General features: G+C 43.9%; 1 protein-coding gene across 7 annotated transcripts in view; it reads right to left on the minus strand.

The window, feature by feature from the left end:
• The window catches only part of TANGO2 (transport and golgi organization 2 homolog), a 120,727-nt gene that overhangs the window by 10,584 nt on the left and 85,844 nt on the right, over nucleotides 1-24,299 (minus strand). For all 7 annotated transcript variants that reach the window (XM_061602334.1, XM_061602337.1, XM_061602339.1 and 4 more), the window contains one exon: nucleotides 9,971-10,041. In XM_061602334.1, coding sequence (XP_061458318.1) covers nucleotides 9,971-10,041 — 71 coding nt within the window. The remainder of the gene's footprint in view (nucleotides 1-9,970; nucleotides 10,042-24,299) is intronic.

Genomic DNA, 24,299 nt, shown 5'->3' on the forward strand with positions numbered 1-24,299 from the left:
TATGTGTAGTAATTTAGTGGGTGGGGGCGTAGCTCAGTGGCAGAGCATCTGCTCTGCATGCAGAAGGCCCCAGCTTCAATTCCTGGCATCTCCAGGTAGAGCTGAGAATGTCCCCTGCCTGAAATCCTGGAGAGTCGCTGCCAGTCAGTGTAGACTGTACTGAGCTAGATGGACCAATGTTCTGACTCATTATAAGGCAGCTTACGATGGGTTGTAGCCAACTAACCCCTACTCAGAGTAGACCCACTGAAGACTAATGGGCTTAAGTACATCATGCCCATTAGCTTCAGTGGGTCGACTCTACATTGGGCTATCATTGGAGACAACCCTATGCTCCAGTTCACAATGAGCTGAAGTGTTAACACACCACAGCCAAACAGCACCAACTTCTTATTTGTGGCTATTATGCTTATGAATGACGCTACCTGCTTTTCTTGATGACATATTCTCCAAAGGGGAAGGGAAAGGACCCCCTCTTGAGCAGTGTGTGTGCCCTGCGTACATACGTGATCAGGGAAGGATAGAGCTGGTTGCAGATTATCTGTTATACTGCCCATTATATGATGATCCAAGAGTTGGGTTTCTGTGCAAGGTCTTTTAATAAGGTCCCTGACTTTGTTTAGGTATGCTTCCCTTTATAGCAGGGTAGGAAACCCCTGAGGGCCAAGTTACCTTTTGAGCAACCTTCCAAGGGCCACATGACAGCAGCGGGTGGGGCCAGAGGCAAAAGTGGCCAGAGCAATAAATGTAAACTTTACCTTTGTTTCTAACACACACTTGCACACCCATCTCTACCATCCTGGCAAGGAAGAGGCCTGATCAGAGTTCAAGGACATGTTCCAGCCAAGCAAAAACACTTGGGGTGCAAAGCAGGACCAGTGAGGAGTGTTTCCTGGAGAGGGTTCTGAGGGCTGGATGGAGAGGCGTGGAGAGCCACTTTTGGCCCCTGTGACTGAGGTTCCTCACCCCTGCTTTATGAGATCAAGAGAGATGTCGCCTATAACTCAGTGGCAGAACATCTGCTTTGCATGCAGAAGGTCCCAGGTTCAATCCCCAGGGCTGGGAAAGATTGCTGGTCTGAAACCCTGAAGAGCTGCTGTCAGTCAGTGTAGACAATACTGAGCTAGATGGACCAATGATGTGACTTGGCATGAGGCAGCTTCCCATGTTCCTACAGAGCATCTATATTTGCTGTTATGGGTTCTAAGATCCGATATTAATTGGTGGTAGCCCAGTTGTCATCTGAATCAGCTGTTATGCTCTCATCTAGGCCGGAGATGGTTTTTGCTCCATTTTGTTCAGATGATTCTGCTTCGTATTTTATTTAATTGTATTTCTATCCTACCTTTCTAACATGGCGGAACTCAAGGCAGTTCACAGATGATCTCCCGTGTAAGAAGACTGACTGGATCCAAACCTGCTTAGCTTCAGCAAGGTTACTGCATTACATGCCCTAGCAATGTAAGAATCTTACTTGAACTTTGGAATGTAGAACTATTTTTATCCTGTGTTACGATAACCAGCGATTTAAAAACCACAGAATTTGAACTCAAACCTACTCACAGTGTGGAACAGAATGCAAATCAAAACCACGTTCATCCCAGAATTGTGTGATTACCTAGATTGGTTCTCTTTTAAAATTTACAGTTCTCTCCCTTATATCCATCTGCATTAAATGCAACAAAAATTAACATATATATTAAATGTTTAATACATAAATATTAGCACAGATACCCATCTGATGGCTCTCAGGAATAGTGATATATGGCACAGGGCAGGTGGTTTAAAAATAGATGTTTTTATCTAGAAAATGTCATGTTTATTTCGTTTGGCCTCTCCCCCCCCCCAATATTTTAATTACTTAAGATAGTGAGCCCCTTGGGAACGGATGTGTTAGGATCTGGAAAGACTCCTGCTAAACCACTCTGTGCCCACAGGATGAAGAGGGGCATGCACCCCTCTGTAGTAAAATAGGTTTAAAAATACTAAACTATATATTCTGGATACTTGGTGCCTTATAATAATAAAAAAAATCCTCATCATTTGCAAAAGCTCTGTATGTTTTGAACACATCGCTGAAAAGGTTGTGCATCAATGAACAGCATACTTGATAGTGATAGACTTGCAGGCTTTTACCATGGTATGTATGCCAGCCATGATTTCATGGAAATACAATGGGTAAGAGAACCAAGTATTAAATAAGTAAAATACTAACAAGAAATTTGACTGTGAACTAAAGATGATGGCTCATATCAGATTCTGCTACAGATTTCTTGAGCAGGTTGAGTGGGGAAGACGTGTATGTTTTCAGTGACATCACAGTAATGACTGCTGCTCATTGGGACTGGTGGGGCAGAAGGCAGGGTGGTCAATGGTAGGCAGAGCCAAACACAATGATAGGTGGAGCCAGAGCCAATGACTGGCAGAGCCAACAAATTCTAGTTTGGTCCCCATCCTCCTCCCTGCTGAATTCTACAAGGGCAAAACTGAGACTAAGAAAGAGGAAGCAGAAAGCCAGTGCTAGACTGGTTGTAAGAACGAAGACAGGCAGATGGGACCTGGCTGGGCGGCAAACTGAGGTTGGTGGGGCAGTGCCCCATCTGTCCTAATGGACCAGCCTCCACCGCTGATATTTCTAGATGTTTCCCATACCTGGCTGGATTTTTTAAAAAAGAAATGACCATCACTTCTCCATTTGTAAATTGTAATTAACTATAGAGCAGCCTTTCTCAACCTTTGGGAACCCAGATGTTGTTGGACTACAGTGCCCATAATTCCTGACCATTAGCCATGCTGGCTGGGGCTGATGGGAGTTGTAGTCCACCGTCATCTCGAGACCCAAGGATTGGGAAAGGCTGCTACAGGGCATTGTTTTAAGGAAGTACAACAGAGTGTCAAGTGCCACTCTGAAAATTAGTAAACCATGTCTAACAAAGATTCTAATGGAACTTACAAAACACTCAATTGATTAATTCCAATAACTGACATTCATCACAGATTGTCTTTTCCTGCCATTTCAACTGGTCCATTCCCTGATGAGTTCTTTTCATTAATAAATCCTCTACATTAATGACTGTTCCAAAGATTTGTCCACAGACCCTTATTTTCAGTGTTCAATTACTTAAAAGACTTTTTTTTAAAAATCCTTTTATCTACTGAGAAATGTACATTAAGTAGGTTTAAAACAGTTGTTGCTTCATAAGGAAGAATGGAAGGAAATAAATAAAGTCCTTCAAAACCTCATCCTGGATTGTCCCAGTGAATGACATCACTACTCTAATTCTACTTAGGAGGTTCTGAAGCCTTGCTATATAGGTGGTGTTCCTAAGTCAAGAGATGCTCTAGAACAGAGGTTCCCAAACTTTCTTCCCCATGGACCACTTGAAAATTGCCAAGAGTCTGAATGCACCTCTTAACGATGTTTATGTCTGTCGTACCAATTATAATGTGCTGTGCTAGATGCTGTATTATTTTTACTGTATTTTTATTGCTTGTTTCCTTTCTTATATATTGCATCTGAATTCCACAGAATTCAAATAATAATATACAAAATAAAAGAAGCAATACAAGTACAATTAAAATCAGTATGAATATTTAATACAATGGATATCTCCTGTCTTCAACCACAAATCCAGACACACTGCAGAGCACTTGAATGAAGTTCATGGACCACTGGTGGTCCACAGACCACAGTTTGGGAATTCTTGCTCTAGGATTTCCAAGCACAGCTAGGAACCAGGTCACAGATTGGGAAAGCCACGGCATGTGTGATTTTTACAAAGAAACAGGAAATGGCTCCAATGGCAAATTCATGTGACCTTTCACCTACACCAATGAATGGGGGGTATATCTACATGCATTGTCACAGGTGGAAGTGCAGCTCACATCAGTTCTGTGGTATGTATTATTTTGAGAAGACACAACTGGTAGCAGATTCCCAACAGAAAACCAGACATGTGTGATCCTCATAAGATTCTGTATATATTTTCCTCCTACTTCCATCTACTACTAAGTAGGTTAGCACAGAGTGGGTAACCTTTGGTCCTCCAGCTCTTGCTGAACAACAACTCCCAGCAAGCATGGCCAATGGCCAGAGGTGATGGGAGTTGTAGTTCAGCAACAGCTGGAGGGCCAAAGGTTCCCCACACCTGATGTAGGTAAGAGCAATGCGTGAAGCAGTCATAATTAAGAGCTAGCAGATTGCTAGGTAGAACATGCTGCAATATTTGGCTAATGGTAGAGATGTGAATGGCTTTTTTCTGATATTTTTCTGGGTTTTTTTCCTCAAAAAGTTGGGGAAAAAACCTGGGGGAAATGGGGGGAAGTCCCCCCCCTTTTCTGGTTTTGTTCCAGGCCTTCACATCTCTAGCTAAGGGTGGTGATGGGGAAAGGTAATTACATAAGGAGATAAATCTCATCCATCCTTTCCCAGCTTGGTGCCCTCCATAAAGGGCTCAAAGAATCCTTAGCTGGCCTGGGAGTTCCTGGAAGAGGGACTACCATGAAAATGGCAGTCCTACTCCTGAAATGATGGTCTCGCTAACAGTCTCTGTACTGCAGCAAATGTCAGGAAGCAGAACTCCAATCCATTCCGTCAAATGACACACAGCTGAGGAAGGCACAGTGCTCTCCTCTATGACGCTTGGGGGTACGTGCAGACAACCACTTACCAAGCAGTACTTAGCATGTGTGCAGGTAAACTGCCCTGGAAGCTGCTCTGCTCTCCTCTTATCATCTTGCCAAGTGAGCAACCTAAGGCCACTCTCTCTCAGCTTAAACTACCTCGCAGGGCTCACATGAGAATAAAGTGGCCAGGGGAGGAGACAATCTACGTAGGCCTAAAAGTGCATACATGGAAGAACATTTATTATTGTTATTGCTATTGTTATTATTATTATTATTAGAGCAATGCTTACAAGAAGAGTTAAGTACATATGTCTAGGGCAGGGTTTAGCCAATATGATGCCCTCCAGATGTTGGTGGACTCCAACTCCCACCAGCCCCAGACAGCATAACTAATGGTCATGGATGATGGGAACTGCAGTCCACCGCGTTGGCCAACACTGGTGTAGGGTAACTAACACTGAGGAAAATGCACTGTTCAAGTACATGAAAGGTTGTCACACAGAGAAGGGCTAAGATCTCTTCTCAATCGTCCCAGAGTGCAGGACACGGAATAATGGGCTTCCTGACTGTTAGAGCGGTACGACAATGGAACCAATGTTCTAGGGATGTGATGGGCTGTCCCAAGACTGGAGGCCTTCAAGAGGCAGCTGGACAGCCACCTGTAGGGGATGTTTTAATTTGGACTCCTGCATTGAGCAGGGGGTTGGACTCGATGGCCTTACAGGCCCCTTCCAACTCTACAATTCTGTGAATCTATTCTATGAATCTATGCTGGCTGGGGTTTTTGGGGTGTGTGTGTGTTATGGGTATGCTTATTCCTATCAACATTCCTGGCAGTTTTTGCTCACAACTTAAAAGAAAAGGGTTCCTTATTTGTTTAACATTCTGGCCTCTCCCTGGGGCTGGACTGAAGGATAAAGGGGAAGGGCTGTAGCCCAGCTGTAGAGTATCTGCTTGGCACGCAGCATATTCCAGGCTCAGTCCCTGGCATCTTCAAGAAGGGCTGGGAAAGAATCCCTGCCTGAAACAACAGAGAGTCACTGTCAGTGAGTCTAATACAGGGCTAGATGGACTGTTTGTCTGACTAAGGCTTCAATCCTGACAGCAAGTCCCATTGAACCAAGTGGAGCTTACTCCTGAGCAGACATGTACTGGATTGCAGCCTCAGCCTAAGGCAACTTCCTTTGTTCTTATGGTTGAGACTCTGTTCTATAACTCAGCTACCATAATGTCTAAAGCCAGACTGGATCTTGCTTTCTTTAGACAAAAGGTTGCAAAGCAGTGAGCAAAGGGCCACATAAATGGCTTAATCAAATGCACTTCGATCCCTTTTAAATGCATAAAGACCCATCTCTCAAACAGGCTCAACAGTGCCCAGCAATACTGGCTGACAGCAAAGATCTCTCTCTCTCTCTCTAGCAGTGCCCTACATTTGCTGGCCATAATCCAAAAAGAATAAGCGCTGGCTGTGGTAATATAATGATCTCTCCTGCATCTCTCCAACATCAGCTACTCTCCCTGCGGAGACCACATTTTGCAGAGAATAAACTCTTTGTTGATGCAGAACGATCACGGATGTCAGTGGCAGAGCTTCTGGGTACCCACATTATTGCTTTACAGCTTTGTGGCACGGTGTGACTAAGCGACCACTGATCCCTTCACGGGGCAGTAAGGCATGCAAAGACAAAGTCAGTTACGTCAAGAATTCTCAAGAGCACCCTTTTAAATTAATGGGATAATCTGACAGGGCCGGGCTGTAGGCAGCACTCTGAGGTGACATCCAGGAGCCACAAACTGTGAGACAAGTCAGCAATCAGGATCAATGGGCAAGGCAGAAGATATGGGAAACTGGCCCACCAATCACAGTCTGCCCTGAGCCAGTCCCCACCTGCCGGCTGGCCGATTTACAGCCAATCAAGGGGATGGCGCTGCCTGTTTGCTTCCTTCTTCTGGGTGTCGGCGTTGATTTTGTAGAGCTCAACAGAGATGGGGACAAAACTAGAATGAATTGGCTCCGCCTCTCTTTGGCTTGGGCTCCACCCACTGTTGGCTACCAGTCCCGATGGGCACCAGCCACAACTGGTAGCCAGGACTGGAGAATAAAGAAGAGTCAGGACCAAAGAGGAATACCAGAAAGATGCACTAGAGCTCAGGCAGACTTTTGTTGCTTGAGCAAAGCACCACTGAAACAGGAAGCAGTGTTCTTCCTGCTCAGGAGGAGCCAACGGTCTGGGTCGGTCTGGAGGGTTCTCCTCCGAGGAGCTGTAGCTGGTGGCAGTGGTCAACAGTTCCTGACACAATTCCGTTCTGGACTCTGAAAGGGATTCATGAAAAAGAAAGGAGAAGCAAGGCTCGGATCATCTTGCTAGCTGCTTTGCACTGAGACAGATCACTGGGCCTTCTTCTCAAACTGGTAGGGGCCCTCTTCATGTCTCAGACTGATGCAACTCTACCTGAGGTCCTTCTAAACTGGAGGAGCAAAGGACTGAACTTGGGACCCTCCGCTATTCTGCTATTGAGCCATGGTCGGCCTCCGTACATCTTTTCTAGTCAACACTCTGTTACTTCCATCTGAAAATTTAGACCGTATATTTTATGTGTGAGCCAAGAAACTGGTTAATGGCTTCGAAACAAGCCAGGATAGGAAGCCATGCTTTGAAGTTGGCTTCACATCCTGTGTTGTTTTGAAGCCATTAACTATAGTTTCTGGGTTCATATACAATGGGAAACTATAGTTAAGCACTGGATCCTGACTTGCTCAGCTGCTCAAGCAAAGGGAGGAGCAAAGTGGCTGCAAATTAACTCTGTGCCCTCGCATATCACTCATGCATATGCTGGCTTATTTGGGTTAGCACTGCATGCAAAAGTGGCCAACGCCTCTACATTATATGCCTACAAATTCTCTAATGCTCTGGAGATGACAGTTAAACACCACCAAGCAGCAATAATCTGGCAAGAGCCTGGATTCCTGCCGCTTTGGTCTTCAACTATGCTTAGCACGCCCAGGACTTCATACCGTCTTTTGCTAAATAGGAAAAAAAATAGTGCCAAGCTAAGCCAAATTCTGCAGCTTGTATAAATTACATGCACATCTTCTTGACTTGCATGTACCTGATTAATTTTTAGGGCTGTCACCCAATGATAAAAATGACTCAGTTTATTATATGAGCTTTAGATGATTGATTTATGTAATAAATCTGCACGTAAGAATAATCTATCACTCTAAATAGATAAATAAAAATTAGATGTGTGCACCAGTCACCACAGGCATCATCTCAGAAGAGGCCTTCTTCATTCTGTCTCAAACAGAAGGAGGGAATGCCTCTTAAAATTGTGACTGGATATGTATGAATCCGCATGTGACAATAATAGATCATTCTAAAGAAAAAACCATGTGTTTTACATAACGTATGCACCTGTTGCAACTGGCACAATCCCAGGCTTTCTTGAAAGGGAATGCACTTGCTGTTGCAGTATTTGGAAGTATTTGTTTTAAAAATATACATGTATTATTAAAAATTGTATCTAATTAACTAGGGTGGTGGAGAGAATGTATTTTTTCAGTGGATCAAGATCCTTTTAAAATCAATTAGTCTGACTGACTAAGGCTGCAATCCTATACACACTTAGCTGGGAGTAAGCCCAACTCAACTCAGTGGGACTTATTCCTGAGTAGACCTGTTTTAGGATTGCAGTATAAAAGTTGCAGTCCTGCTTATCATGCATAGATTATGCTAGTCACAAAGAGCAGCAAAGGACCATGCAGGCTACCAATTGTGCCATGACAACAAATCCCAGATAGGCTGCGTACACTCCATACATTTAAAGCACATTTAAGGCACATGGCTTCTCCCAAAGAATCCTGGGAACTGTTGCTTAACCCTCAACACAGCACCCTTTATAAAAACAACAGTTCCCAGGAATCTTTGGGGGAAGTCATGTGCTTTAAATGTCTAGTGTGGATGCAGCTACGGTCCCCCTTTTGGCTTTGGAGATTTTGCCAGGCATGGACCATAGACCCTCACACCCAGGTTTTGCAGTTCAAGGGCTAGAATGCATCCCTTTTGAAAGCAAAACTAGAGATTCCTCATGGGGCTGAACTTTGCACCAACCTTCCTTGTTCCTGGCACCTGTGCACTACAAGATGAGTGATTGTGGGACATGAACATCCTACTGCAAACATACAGAACAAACTTAAAACGTTTGCCATGTGGGAGACGGAAGCAGACATATTTTCTGTTGCTCTGCAGGGAAGCAGATTCTGGCTGGACGGGAGGAGAAAGTCCCCCCCCCCCCAAAGACATGCTTGACAGTGGGGCAATCTGCCTTGGAAAATAATGGGCTCGCCTTCTCTGGATATACTTAAGCAGAATCTGAACAGTCATCTATCAAGGACGCTGTAACTGCATCCTGCGGTGTAGATTCACAATTGTGCAGGGGGCTGGACTAAGATCAATGATGGGAAACCTTTCTGGCCCAGCAGACCAGATCTTTACCTCCCCCCACTGCACCCTGCAGGCCAACTTTGACAGGTGGGTGGGGTCACCCACCTATCAATGATCTAATCTCATAATGACTGATAGGTGGGAGGGATCTGTTTCACCAGTGTGTTCCCCACAGGAAGCATGCTGGCAAAGCAAAATTGTACTCTCTGCTCATCAGCTGATGAGTGGAGGGTTCAAATCATGCTCTTTGAAGGGGTCTGGTTCACTAGCGCATTCCCTTCAGGGATCACGGTGGTGAAACAGCACGCAGCAAGACTGAACCCTGTCCCAGTGACATCAGCTGAATGACAGGTGAGCATAGTTAAGGGAAAATTGCCTCGCAGGCCAAACTGGACTCTTTGGTGGGCCAAGACTGGCCTGCAGGCTGGAGGCTCTTCCACCCATGTTGGACTAGATGGATGTCCAAGGTCCCTTTCCAGGTCTAAAAGTCTATAGTTCCAAACTGTGTTGAAATAGGATCCTTTAAAATGACATGCTATATTAGTTGCATGCCTCAGCATTGCCTGACTCTCCCACTTTCCCTGCAAGATGCTGTAGGCAAAAGTAATTATTAGAACATGCCCTTGAGCGACAACTTTCCATGTTTTCACGCACTAATTATTTATCATTTATTTATTTATAAAACACTTTTCACCACATGTAGCCAATGCACCCCAAACCGACACACCATGGAATGAAATTCCTCTTACAAAAGATACAGTTCCTCTGCTTCATGGGATTTCCCTTTTCAAGACAAAAAGCTCATGTCAGTGTACGCACACGCAAATGTGCACGCACACAAACACATCCCATTGCTTTTCAATAAACCAAAACATCAACAGTTTTCTGATATAACCCACCGGGATTTAAGAAGACAGGTTCTGGGCCGCCTTTGTTTCCGTAATAGCAAATTACATCGCCCTTGGTGGTGCTAAAAGATAAAAATAAGGGGGGGGGGAAGAATTCTCCTTGCAAAATGGTAACTCATATCTTTGATTAAATTCTAATTTCATGCAACCCTCCGCACAGCAAGACATTTCCCCCCTCACGCTCATTTCAGAAATCAGCCAAATACTTATCTTTTTTTCATTAAAAAGAAATAAATAAAAATCAGATGAAATATTTGAGATAAAGTCACTATTTAAAAGGCTGCTTTAAGGGGGAAAAAACCCCAAACACACACACACACACAAATGACACAGTAAAAAAGGATTTTTACAAGGATAATATGAACTACAAAAGTAAAGAAGAAACAAAACTGGGCTGCAACAAATGTTCTCTGTTCGCTAGTGCATGGGTTGTTGTGCTAACAGATGGGTGAGTTTTAATGTTGCGCAGCAGAGGAATCCAACTCAACAGATGCGCAGGGAATCTGCTTATGCAATTGGCTTGTGCAACAACCAATGGAGGCTGGTCCATTAGGGCACATGGGGCCCTGCCCCACCAACCTCAGTCCGCCCCCAGCCAGCCCCCACCTGCCTGCCTTCTTACTTACAACCAGCCCAGCAGATAGCACTAGCTTTCTATCTATCTATCTATCTATCTATCTATCTATCTATCTATCTATCTATCTATCTATCTATCTATCTATCTATCTATCTATCTATCTATCTATCTATCTATCTATCTATCTATCTATCTATCTATCGCCTCATAGCCGAAGCTCTCTGGCAGTTTACAGTAACTAAAAACATTAAAAACAAATATACAAATTTGAAACACATCTTTAAAAACACAATTTAAAACACAATTTAAAATTTTAAAACAATTTAAAAACACATGCTAAAATGCCTGGAAGAAGAGGGAAGTCTTGACCTGGTGCCGAAAAGATAACAGTGTTGGCGCCAGGATCATTCCATAATTTGGGGGCCACCACTGAGAAGGCCCTCTCCCTTGTTGCCAGAACATAAGAACGTAAGAAGAGCCTGCTGGATCAGGCCAGTGGCCCTTCTAGTCCAGCATCCTGTTCTCACAGTGGCCAACCAGGTGCCTGGGGGAAGCCCGCAAGCAGGACCCGAGTGCAAGAACACTCTCCCCTCCTGAGGCTTCCAGCAACTGGTTTTCAGAAGCATGCTGCCTCTGACTAGGGTGGCAGAGCACAGCCATCACGGCTAGTAGCCATTGATAGCCCTGTCCTCCATGAATTTGTCTAATCTTCTTTTAAAGCCATCCAAGCTGGTGGCCATTACTGCGTCTTGTGGGAGCAAATTCCATAGTTTAACTATGCGCTGAGTAAAGAAGTACTTCCTTTTGTTTGTCCTGAATCTTCCAACATTCAGCTTCTTTGAATGTCCACGAGTTCTAGTATTATGAGAGAGGGAGAAGAACTTTTCTCTATCCACTTTCTCAATGCCATGCATAATTTTATACACTTCTATCATGTCTCCTCTGACCTGTCTTTTCTCTAAACTAAAAAGCCCCAAATGCTGCAACCTTTCCTCATAAGGGAGTCACTCCATCCCCTTGATCATTCTGGTTGCCCTCTTCTGAACCTTTTCCAACTCTATAATATCCTTTTTGAGATGAGGTGACCAGAACTGTACACAGTATTCCAAATGCGGCCGCACCATAGATTTATACAACGGCATTATGATATCGGCTGTTTTATTTTCAATACCTTTCCTAATTATCGCTAGCATAGAATTTGCCTTTTTCACAGCTGCCACACACTGGGTCGACATTTTCATCATGCTGTCCACTACAACCCCGAGGTCTCTCTCCTGGTCGGTTACCGCCAGTTTAGACCCCATGAGCGTATATGTGAAATTAAGATTTTTTTGCTCCAATATGCATAATTTTACACTTGTTTATATTGAATTGCATTTGCCATTTTTCCGCCCATTCACTCAGTTTGGAGAGGTCTTTTTGGAGCTCTTCGCAATCCCTTTTTGTTTTAACAACCCTGAACAATTTAGTGTCGTCAGCAAACTTGGCCACTTCACTGCTCACTCCTAATTCTAGGTCATTAATGAACAAGTTGAAAAGTACAGGTCCCAATACCGATCCTTGAGAGACTCCACTTTCTACAGCCCTCCATTGGGAGAACTGTCCATTTATTCCTACTCTCTACTTTCTGCTTCTTAACCAATTCCTTATCCACAAGAGGACCTCTCCTCTTATTCTATGACTGCTAAGCTTCCTCAGAAGTCTTTGGTGAGGTACCTTGTCAAACGCTTTTTGAAAGTCTAAGTACACTATGTCCACTGGATCACCTCTATCTATATGCTTGGTGACACTCTCTTTTTTTTCAATTAATTTTTATTCAAATTTTCAAAACCAAAACAATACAAAAAGAAAAAACACAAATCAATAACTAACACAACAAGAAAAGAAAAAAAAATATAAAAATATTGACTTCCGATTTGTCATAGTTCAGCTATAAATCTATAATATATAACAAGCCTGTCTCTTAATAGATTATAAAATCACCTTCCTCCAGCGGTTATCTTAATTGGTTTCAAATCTCATTAACATCATATCATTTTATTCTTCCACAAAAAGTCAAAGAGAAGTTTCCAATCCTTGAGATATATGTCCATCAATTTTTTTTTCTAGATAAACATGTCAATTAATCCAACTCATCAAGTCTACTAAGTCCAGTAATTTCAAATCGCTCTTCTTCCATTATCCATATTGGTTCCATCTTCCATCTTTACGCACCCAATAACCTTGCTGTCATAGTCATATAATAAGAGTCTGATAGGAATTTCCTTTATCACAGATATTTTCTTGCCATCAATTCCGAACGTATCACTGAAGTATTGTTGCAAAGCCGCATCTCTGTTCCTCTTTTTTACATGATACGCTAGCACATCTCTTGAAGATTTTTCCATTGACACAAAACAGGGATTAAATCTGTTAACTTTCTCCATTTCAAGTTCCATCAAATCCTTCCAGTCCAGGAATTTTTTTGAACCGATAATATCTTTATCTCCAATCTCTTCAATTCCTTCAGGGACAGCACTGAGTTCCAAACCGTAATATTTATCTCCAGGATCCATCACAGCCAGGAAATCCAAATCTTTTCCCATGTCCATATTTAATCCAATCTCCATAGTTTGAACCTTGCCTTTAATTTCTCTTTCATCCTTTTTTGGTTTTCCAGATCTATCTTTATTCTCCTTTCTCATAGAATCCTGAATTTCTTTCAGCTCCTGTCTCATTTCATCAAATTCAATTCTCAACGCTTGACTATTATTTCTCAGTTCTTGTTTTATTGACTTAATCCCATTCATTATTTTCTGAAACATGTCTAAAGATAAAGTCCCTTCTTGTACATCCATGATCTTCTTAATTGTCATTCTTAAAGCCAAAGGAACAAAACTCCTTCAATTTTCAATGTCCCAAGCAAAGAGCAGTTTATTTCTTTATCCAGTTACAAAGGAGTTAATCTTTCAAACCAACTGACGTCACACTCCAGACAGCCCTTATCTCTTATATGCCCAGAAGTGCAAAAACAGCTTTAGTTCACAGCGTCCAAATAACTAGTAGCAGAAGGAATGAGCAGATTCGTCAAAAAAAAGTAGATCAGAAAAAATAGTCCCAGACATGTGTTACACAAAAGTCTTATAAATCAAAAAGTTTTTTCCTTTCTCTTCCAATCAGAAACCCCTCATCCGTTGTAATCTTTATAATGCTATTTTTCATGTCAGCTTTTTGCTTATTTTCTTCCCCCTTAGTTCCGTGAGTAAAAGAGAAGGAAAGTTTTGGCTCACCCAGGTTTTCTTAATTGCTGTTCCTTTGACAAATCTCTTTAGCTGTATAGATAAGAAAGTAATAAAGCGCAGACAGGAGAATGCTTGCCTGTTAGTCCGTGTTTCTTTAAAGAAAAAAAAAACGGGTCACTTATTCAGCTGAGCTTAGCTAGAAATCCTCGCTCCATCCGAGCTGCTGGAAGACCATCTTTCACAGACAATTCTGACGAATTCCAGTCTCCACCAATCACAACAAAGCTGTGTGGGAAATCTCACGTTTTTTCCTTATCCGGAAGAAATTATCCCCAGTCAAAAAAGACCCTTCTGACTGGATTTAAAACTGAAAAAGTTTCATCCAAGACGGGAGCCCGTCTCAGAGCTGCACAGGCGGAGGGATCCTCCTGGGAAGTCGCTTGTTGACACTCTCAAAGAACTCTAATAGGTTACTGAGACAGGACTTTCCCTTGCAGAAGCCATGCTGGCTCTGCTTCAGCAAGGCTTGTTCTTCTATGTGCTTAGTTAATCTAGCTTTAATAATACTTTCTACCAGCTTTCCTCGGCTTAGGCACCCTTAGGCAGCCTTCGATGTTGAGCGTAGTGTACGCTTCCTCCTTCTCTTCAGTTCTCAGTTTTGCCCTTGTAGAACTCAGCGGAGAAAGATGGGAACCACTCTAGAATTAGTTGGCTCTACCTGTCATTGGGCTCTGGCTCCAACTATCATTGTGTTTGGCTCTGCCTACCATTGGCCTCTCGGACGTCCACCCCACCAATCCCAATAGGAAGCGGCCACCATTGGCAACAATGTTTTGCTGGTACAAAACATTTCACTAGTGGAACAAGTAAACCCCTAAGAGACTGTAACTTAGTGCTACACTTTCTACAACCCCTTGATGCTTTTTTTTAAAAAACTTGTTAGCTAAGGGCAGGATCCAGAGAGCCCCTGCTGATTCTTGTCACCAGATCCAGCCCCACCCCATCCGGGGGGCTCCTCTGTCCCCCAGGAGCATCTTTTTGAGAGGCATAAGAGGCTACAGAACAGAGGAAATCCTGCTATGTGGTTACAAACTCTGCTTGTGCTCTCCTGGATCCAAACTCACACGTACCTCTTAAGAAAAGAAATGCAATTAATGAGCGTTTGAGCATTTCCTCCCACGTTTGATTTAATTCTGAACAATGAGCCCCTGGCGAGCTCAGCTGGGTGCCCGAACCAGAGCAGGCAGCACTTGCGCTGATCCCTGCCATGTCTGCATTGATGAGTCAACACCCTGCCATTTTTTTTTTTTTTTTTGCAGCCCTTCTGTATACGTTTTGTGTCAGCGAGAAGCCATGGCACATTTCAAAAGCACGTTCACATTGTGCCACTGCAAAATCGTGCCCTCCTCCTGCCACTTAATCTTAGCGATTTTCTGTCGACATCATTGCTGCTTTTATTCTTCAGGGAAAGTGCAGCCCGTACCCAAAGCCAATTACGCTAAAAGAATTCTTAGATTCTGAAAATATGAATCAAAGCATGGAATGAAAGTAAGCCCCCAGTGTACAACACAGTTCAACATGTACCTAAGTGTTTAAGGCAAAACCAAGCCTTTAACCACATGAACACACTGCACAAAAACCACAATTTGCACATGTGCAATCTAGTAGCGGAAGATACACAGCGCGTCAGTCCCTGATGACTGAAGGGTTAACTCACTTGGGTTGTGTCCAACTAGATTCTGCTCGGAGTAGATCCACCGAAATGAAATGACCCAAGTTAGCAACTTCATTTCAAATGGGTCTTCCCTGAGTATGACTAACGGTGGATACAAACAAGGGCAGGCAGCACTAATAGGACTATTATTGGCTGGGGAGGGGAATACCAACTTTAGTCTTCCCAGCCCTTGTTCCTGCACCTGGAGGACTGCAGCCTGTTGAGGAGCCAGAAGGCTGAGCAAAGGCAGCCTTGCCCTGTAGAGCAACTGTAAGAACTTTGCCACAGCTGCTTCCAGAGGGAAGCTTGTTGCATGGGCTCTGGTTTGTGGATGGCAGGCGCGTTTGTGGTAAGAGCACAAATGCAACTCACGAATGTATAAAGTGTGATTCACAGCGTGCTTTGGTTTTTTGCTGGTTTACTGATTTGCTGTACTGTAGAATTTGTTTCTACTGTAATTTTATTGCATTTTCTTCTGTGTTATTCTGTTCACCACTTTGGGGGCCTTGGCCAAAAAGCAGTATACAAATAAGCCAAGGAAGGAGAGATATGGACTGCCTTCAAGTTGATCCGGACTTATGGCGACCCTATGAATAGGGTTTTCATGGAAGGGGTATTCAGAGGGAGTTTACCATTGCCTCCCTCAGAGGCTAGTCTTCCCCCGCTGGCTAGGACCTGCTCAGCTTGCCACAGCTGTACAAGCCAGCCCTTTCCTTGTCTGCAACTGCCAGCTGGGGGGCACCTGGGCTCCTTGGGACTCTGCAGCTTGCCTGCAGCTGCACAGGTAGCAGGGCACATAACCCATGAGCCACTCACTGTGGGGTGATCTTTAGCTGGCCCTTGACACCCAGGAGACACGGGCGGGGATTTGAACTCACAGACTCTGGACCCCCAGCCAGGCTCTCCTCCCCACTGTGCTATATTAATTATGGAATACTTGGATATCAATGTAAACAGTGTTATCAAGTCTTCTATCATAACAAAAAATCCATGCTAAGAAAGAGTTCTCTGATATTTATCAAGCTCGAACGTGGAAGGGTGGATAGGGAACCCGCAGCCCTCCAGATTTTGCTAGACGACAACTCCCTGCCCACTGGCTACTCTGGCTGGGATTGGAGAGGAAAACGCTACACAACACACAGGCTGGTAGCCGAAAACAGTATTGCCACAGGGTGAGTTTACCCTGCTTGCTGCACCTCTCCACCAATCTGGACCAGGGGTGGTCAAAACACATGACGTTACATTGTCTCATCGCTGCTGTGTGTTATGGGGGAGAGGAGTCTCATGCAGCAGCCGAAAGTCGTGGGCAACGCCTGGTGGGTTGGCGCTGTGGGTTGGTGGTTCCCGAGTTCAGATAATGGGTCAGTTGCCTGCTTTGGATGGGGTCGTACTCCCTCTGAAAGAGCAGGTTTGTAGTTTGGGGGTGCTCCTGGATCCATTTTTGTTGCTAGGGGCCCAGGTGATGTCAGCGGCTAGGAGTGCCTTTTACTAGCTTCGGCTGGTAAGACAGCTGTGGCTGTTTCTGGACTGGTATAGCCTGACCACTGTTGTCTATGCACTGGTAACCTCCAGGTTAGATTACTGTAATGCGCTCTATGTGGGGCTGCCCTTGAGGTTGGTCCAGAGGCTGCAGCTGGTGCAAAATGCGGCAGTGCAACTACTCACTGGGGCAGGGTATTGCCAACATGTCACCCTGCTGCTGAAAGAATTGCACTGGCTGTCCATTAGCGACTGGGCTAAGTTCAAGGTTCTGGTTTTGGTATACAAAGACCTATGCAGCTTGGGACCAGGATGCCTGAAAGACCCTCTTATCCCTTATATAACCAGTCGATCACTGCGCTCTGCAGGTGAGGGCCTCCTGCAGATACCATCTTATCAAGAGGTCTGTTCTGCACAACATAGGAAATGGACCTTTAGTGTGGTGGCACCTACCCTGTGGAATTCCCTCCCCTTAAATATTAGACAGGTGCCATCTCTGTTATCTTTTCAGTGCCTGCTGAAGGCCTTCCTCTTTCAACAAGCTTTTTAAGTAGAGACTTTATCCCAGTCTGGCAGTGTAGATCACTCTTCCCCACCTGGTATCTTCCATGCATTTTGGACTACAACTCCCATCAGTCCCAGCCAGCACAGTTGCGCTGCCTGGGGCTGATGGGAGTTGTAGCCCAAAACATCTAAGGGAGCCAGGCTGAGGAAGGCTGGTGCAAGCGACCCTAAGTGAGATAGACCAATGTTCCCGCCCACTGGGGCTGGTAGGGCAGAAGCAGAGCTTGGAAAAGTTACTTTTTTTGAACTACAACTCCCATCAGCCCAATCCAGTGGCCATGCTGGCTGGGGCTGATGGGAGTTGTAGTTCAAAAAAAGTAACTTTTCCAAGCTCTGGGCGGAAGGCAGGAAAACCAACAGCAGGTGGACTCAGAGCCAATGTCAGAGCCCAAGCAACCCCCTGACAGGCAGAGGTGGGTGAGGCAGTGTCTCATTTCTCCTAATGGACCAGCCTCCGCTGGGTGTAGCTTCCTAAACTGTGTTCATTAAACAAAATGGCTATTTATGTAAATGTTGCTTCTGTCCCCAAACTGAAATAGATCTGATATATTACCTGTTTCATTGCCCTCTTTAACTTAGGAAGGAATTCATCCAAGATCTGATAATTAAACTTATAATCAATTTCTTTGACTGAACCAGATCACAAGAACAGCTGGTCTAGTCAATATGAAAAACCAGATTACAAAGAATAATGAATCCAGTCAATTTCTTCCCAAAAGGTAGACTTGGCATTCCCACCTTTCCTTTTTTTTAAAAAAAAGGGGGGACATATGGCTACTTGTGCTAGTAGGTGGATATGCACCATGGGACCAACTGAATTTAAGGTTGGGAAAATGAGAAACTGAAATTGTGAAGATGTGTCCACCTGTACCTCAGGGTTTGCGTGATCTGCTTCTTTCAGCTATTACCAGGGACAAGATGGGAGCACCCACGCCCTCGTAGCTAAGACATGAACTGGCTCTAAGCAAGGCATCGTTTTTTTTAACAGAAAAGAAACCAAACACATTTATGGCCTTTAGTTCCCTTTCTCAACATGGAGCTTTTCAAGTGAGCTAGCAGATGCTGCTAGTAGCGTGTCAAACTCAAGTGCAATGGAAAGGAAACTGGACAAGGCATCAGTTCTAAGGATAAGTCTTTTTTCCTTCCTTTCCCTTTTTCTTTTAAGAACTGGCAAGGGAAAAACTGCAGAGTTGCCATTAGATGGCTCACTCTCAACATCCCTCAGCCTTTCGCTGCCAGCACAGAACGGCAATTCCTCAAACTGCTCTTGCTCGCTTGGGCTGGACGTCAGGATGAGATCATATCAGCCAGTATTTCACTCAAGCTATTCACTTATTATGTGTGGTGATGGTGGCGAGGGAGAAAAACGAACTACATCTGTAGTCGAGATGTTAATTATATGCCAGCTTCCAAAAGCGTAGCAGAGATGTCGTCTTTCTCTTACGTAGGGTCCTCTCCCCCACCTCTTTTTCCCATTTCAGATTTTTTTTTCAAAAAAAAAACTTGCAGCAGAATTGAATATATGTATCATAATAGCATGAAGCTTTTACACAGTAGATGAGCAACCATCTCCCAGCGTTTCATTTTTGTCAGAGCGCACGGGAGATACCTCAACAGGCTGATGCAAACAAAGAGCAGGCTGGATACAATCTCATTAAAACTAAATGTAATGCATTGGGAATTTAAGCTGTCGGCGCATAAATTGGCATCTGGTACATGAAGTCTAACAAGCAAAACTTGTTCTTTACTTAGGTATTTATAATCTATTCTATACATAGCAGCTATAACACCAAGTGAGATGTACGCCTTCCCTTTTGAAAGCAGTCAAAGCTTTTCCCTTTTTAAATTCTCCTTATATAGGGCAGAAACAACAAGGTGAGAGAAAGTGAGATCAAAACAAGATTAAAACAACAACAACAACCAAGCACTGAGATTCCTTGACCCCTTGTGCTCTTTTCCTTTTCTACTTGGAAGGCACGCTTTAGAAGGATGTTTATGCTACAAGGGTCATTTCTATTAGTAAAAAAGCTCTCTGGAAATGTAACTGTTAGTAAAATGCTGCCTTGGTACTAGAGATGGGGGAGAAATTCAATTCAGTTTGCATTTAAAGGTAAACTTAGCCAGTTAGTACTTTCCGAAACAATACACAGACTCATGCAGCTATCCTTCAAAATTCGCAATATTCCAAATTTTGCAATGCAGTTTTCTAGCAGTCAGTCAGTCAATCAACCAATCAATCAAGGTATATGGTTTGGTGGGAAATGTGCATAAAATGCATATATTAGTGAAAAATATGCATATAAAATGCAATTTGGGAAATATGCTTCCCAAAAATGTATTATATCAGGCAAAATTGGATATAAAATGTGCATATTAGGAGAGATTTGCACTAAAACGCTGACTTTTCATGAGGGCTTTTCTTTTTATAAATCACAAACTGGCTTGGAAATGAGAACTGAATTTAAGAGTGTAAAAATGAGAAACTGAGAGATACCAAAATTGACAAGATTTGCCCACCCTTTCTTGGCCAAGTTTTCCTTCTTTTATGCTTTCAGCTGCCTCAACCAGTGTTTTGTGTGGTTGTTGTTTTGCTTTGCTTAGCAAAGCACAAGCTATTACTTCAAATCCAGCTTATGCGCACGTAAGAAGTGTGGAAGTAAACGGGCTGTTTGGTTTGCCAATAGGAACCTAGGACGCAGCCTGATACAGAGTCAGACCATTGGTCCATCCAGCTTAGTACTGTCTACACTGACTGACAGCAACTCTCCAGGGTTTCAGACAGAGCACATTCCCAATCTTATCTGGAGATGCCATCGAGGATTGAACCTGGAACCTTCTGCATGCAAAGCAGTTGCTCTACCACTGAACTGCAGCCCTTCCCCAATAATATTCACTGATCAGTTGAGCATACAACCCTTCAGCATCTCTCTTCCTTGGGCATCACAGGAAAGCTCAGTCTACAGAGTGCATATTGCACCACTCGTTGGAGGAAAACCTGCTTTCATCCACACTGCAAAATATCTATGCTCAGTTATTTACAGCATTTATTTCCTAACTTGGCAAACTTCGAGGCACAACACATTCTTCATATTAGTGTTCTAATTTTATTTTCATTCACTCTTAGCTGTCCTCACAGAGTAGGGTCTAAATTCAATTCAATCTTATTTTTTTTTTTAAAAAGGTAAATAAATAATGCACTTGAAGCATGCCATGAAGATTAATGGAATTCTTCACATTTTCACCCTAGGTGCTACTGCCTCACTGCAATTTTACCAGCATTTAATAATAGTTATACCACAACAGCATTCAATCCCCTGTCTTCCTGCTAAGGTGTAGCTAAAGCAGCACCATCTAGCAGCATAATAATTACTCATGTTCTTGTCTTGGCTGCTGTCTATACTGCAAGAAAGCAAACATATTTCTTCTCCCTCTAGCTGTAGTGGCCTTCCTTTCCTCCTTTTCTAGATCAGGGCCAGACTACATGGCTTCCATCACTGCCTGAGCATGACCCAGCTCCTCAGCCTCTCTCTCTCTCCTCTCTCTGAGTGCCTCGGTGCTATCTGTTGCCTGGCAACTGCCAGCAAGGGGATACTTGCCTCCATCATGGACTGAGTGAGATCCAGCTGCTTAGAGCCCTCTTCCTTGCCTCAGGGGATTTTGGTGGGAGCTGCTACCTGGCTGCTATGACGCCAGGCAATCCAGGACGAGGGCAGAAAATGCTGCCCAAACGAACCTGATTGTACGTGGGCATCGTGTAATTTCTGTTCCTGTACTAGATCTGAATGTGATCTTGTTCTGAGAACTTTGTGAAAGGCACTTTTTGAGAGCAGGATATAAGTATTCTAAGCAAACAAGTCAAATAAAACATGCCCACACACGCAATAAAATGCATATTCACATTTGCACGTGTGTTCAAAATAGCAGGCATGAGGGTTATGCGATAATGTTGGGTTACGTGAGGGGAGCTAGGGAAAGAGGGAAAAGGGGAAGAGCAAGGGCATGAAGCTGAGTTTTAGTTTTAACATGCAAATAGCTCTGCTATGACAGTGGAGCACAGGTGAATGGTTCAGCACACTCTTTGCATTCAGAAGGACCCAGGTTCATTCACTTCCTGGCCTCTCCAGCTAGGTGGCAGGTGGTGGGGAAAGATCTCTGTCTGAGAACCCCTGAGAGCTACTGCCAGTCAGAACAGGCAATATTCAGCCAGATGGACAAGTAGTCTGGGCTGATCTAAGGTAGTTTTCTACATGCACTTACCTGCCATATACATTCACATGCAAAAAGAACAGTAAGTTCTTCACATGCTGGAATGAAAGAACAGTTTAACTAGGAATGGCAAAACACCCAACAGTCACATATCCTCACCGCTCAAACTCTAAATGGGCCAACATCATGACATGCTCTGCCTCCGGAGCAGATCAGTGCAAACTAGTGTGCGATATAATATAATGCAAGCAGGCACTTGAATCCATCCAAGTTATAGATACACACGTCTATAGTGCAGAATGAAGAATCTGATGAGTTCAAGGCAGGCAAAACTTGGAAGATAGAGAATGGAACAATGAATCAGAGCCCAGTGGTTTTCAAGCTTTCCTGCCTTTAGAGAACCTTTTTCCCCACCTTGTCTTGCCTGCCAAAGGATACTGGAGTATGTTCTAGGGTGCATACTCAGTTCAGATGAGGCGGCAGCCAACACTTGTGCTAAATATCACTGGGTGACCTTGGGCCAGTCACAGTTGCTCAGCCTAAGCTACCTCACAGGGTTGTTGTGGGGATTAAATGAGGAGGGGGAGAATCATGTACACCACCTTGAGATCCTTGGAGGAAAAGGATATAAATGCCAACCCTCCCTCCTTCCCTCCCTCCCTCCCTCCCTCCCTCCCTCCATGTCTTGCAGCTGCACATTGCAGGGAACAACAATCTCACTCCTAATAAACCCAATTGGTCACTGCGCTCTGCAGAGAGGGCCTTCTACAAACACCATCTTATCAGGAGTTCCATTCTGCACAATATAGGAACCGGGCCTTTAGTGTGGTGGCACCTACCACTTGGAATTCCCTCCAGTTAAATATTAGACAGGCACCAACTCTGTTGCCTTATCAGCACTGACCAAAGACCTTCCCTTCTCAGTAAGCCTTTTAAGTAGAGATCTTTATTCCAGGCCATTTTCACATCATATGTTTATTCCACTTTTATTTTACTTTAAACAGTCATGGCTTCACCCAAAAAATCCTGGGCAGGGTAGTTTGTGAAAGGTGCTGAGAGCCGTAAGGAGAGCCCTACTCCCCTCACAGAGAGACATTTTCCAGAGTGGTTTAACAGTCAGTCCCTCTTCCCAGAGTACTCTGGGACTTGCAGCACCATGAGGGAAACAGGGGTCTCCTAACAGCTCTCAGCACCCTTCACAAACTACTCTTCTCAGGATTCTATGTGGGAAGCTATTACTGTTTAAAGTGAAATACTAGTGGAATAAATGTATGGCGTGGATGTGGCCCCAGTCTGCATATGTACTGGAATTATTTTTAGATATTTTATCACTTGCATGCTTCCCACCCTGGGCTCTTTTGGGAGGAAAGGTAGAATATAAATTTAATAAATAATAATAAGGAACACAACTTAAAAGAGGAGCTCATCTTTCATTACTGATCTTGCAGAGATCTGAATAAATTGCTGGGGAGATCCAAGATTTGAAAGCCGCTCCCTTAAATTCTCTCTCAACAGACATCACCTTGCAACTGTTCTCCCCCCCCCCCAACAAACTCACTTCCTTCCATGGAGACCTGTTTGGCTGCTCAGATGATTCAACCAGCACAGGTCTGTCCCTGCCACTTCTGCATTCTCTCCACTGTCAGCAATTAGATGGGCACTACCTCTGTGAGTGCATAAAGAGTTTAAAAGCATGGTTGTCAATTGCACTGAGAACAGAAAAAAACGTTTTCATCTGAATATCATTCAGATTACAAAGTTAACAGTTATGTGTGCACATTATTCCACATAATTATTTTAAGAAGATGAATCACCATGATCCCTATTAGTAGGGGCATCAGGGCAGGCTTATTCTCTTGTTTACTTCTCTTTTAATAGACAGGTTTACTCAGCAAATTAAACAGGAGTCACACAATGGCTTGCTTTGCACATCATAGTACAAACCATAGTAATTTTTAATTACAGTTTATTGTAAACAAGCAATGTGCTGGTACATGCTGCTCAAAAGTCCCTGCTTTGCCCCTTTCTCACTCCTGGTTTGGGTTACGGTGAACCAGCACTCATGGTTCAGTTTGGAGAGAAACAAACCATGAATTATAGTTTGCATCATAAAGCCAGCCTCTGGTTTGTTTCTTCCCCAACACAGCAGTCAGGAGCGGGAGAGGAGCAAAGTGAGGACTTTTGAGCAGCGCACTCCATTTTTAACTATGGCTCAATGTCATGTGTGAACTAGGCCAATGAAACATCATCCTTCATTCACAATAAATACTGTATTAGTCATTAATTTCCGTGTTCAGCTTCTTAACAAAGCAGAAGGCTGCAGAAGCCATGAGCATACAGTGTGTTATTTGAAAACCTGATAAATAACCCAATTTCTGAATAAATGTGATAAACGTCTACCCTCCTGAACACTCAGCTTCCACTAATACGGCGCCAGCGGGGCAATCAGCTGGAGGGGGGGCTGGAGCTCCCCACACTCCAGCTGATCGCACCAGAGGAGGGGAAGATCAGCTGTAGACAGCTGATCTTCTCCTCCTCGGGGCCGGTCAGACTCCCCTG

This window comes from Rhineura floridana, chromosome 19 (genome assembly GCF_030035675.1).
Source record: "Rhineura floridana isolate rRhiFlo1 chromosome 19, rRhiFlo1.hap2, whole genome shotgun sequence".
NCBI lineage: Eukaryota > Metazoa > Chordata > Lepidosauria > Squamata > Rhineuridae > Rhineura > Rhineura floridana.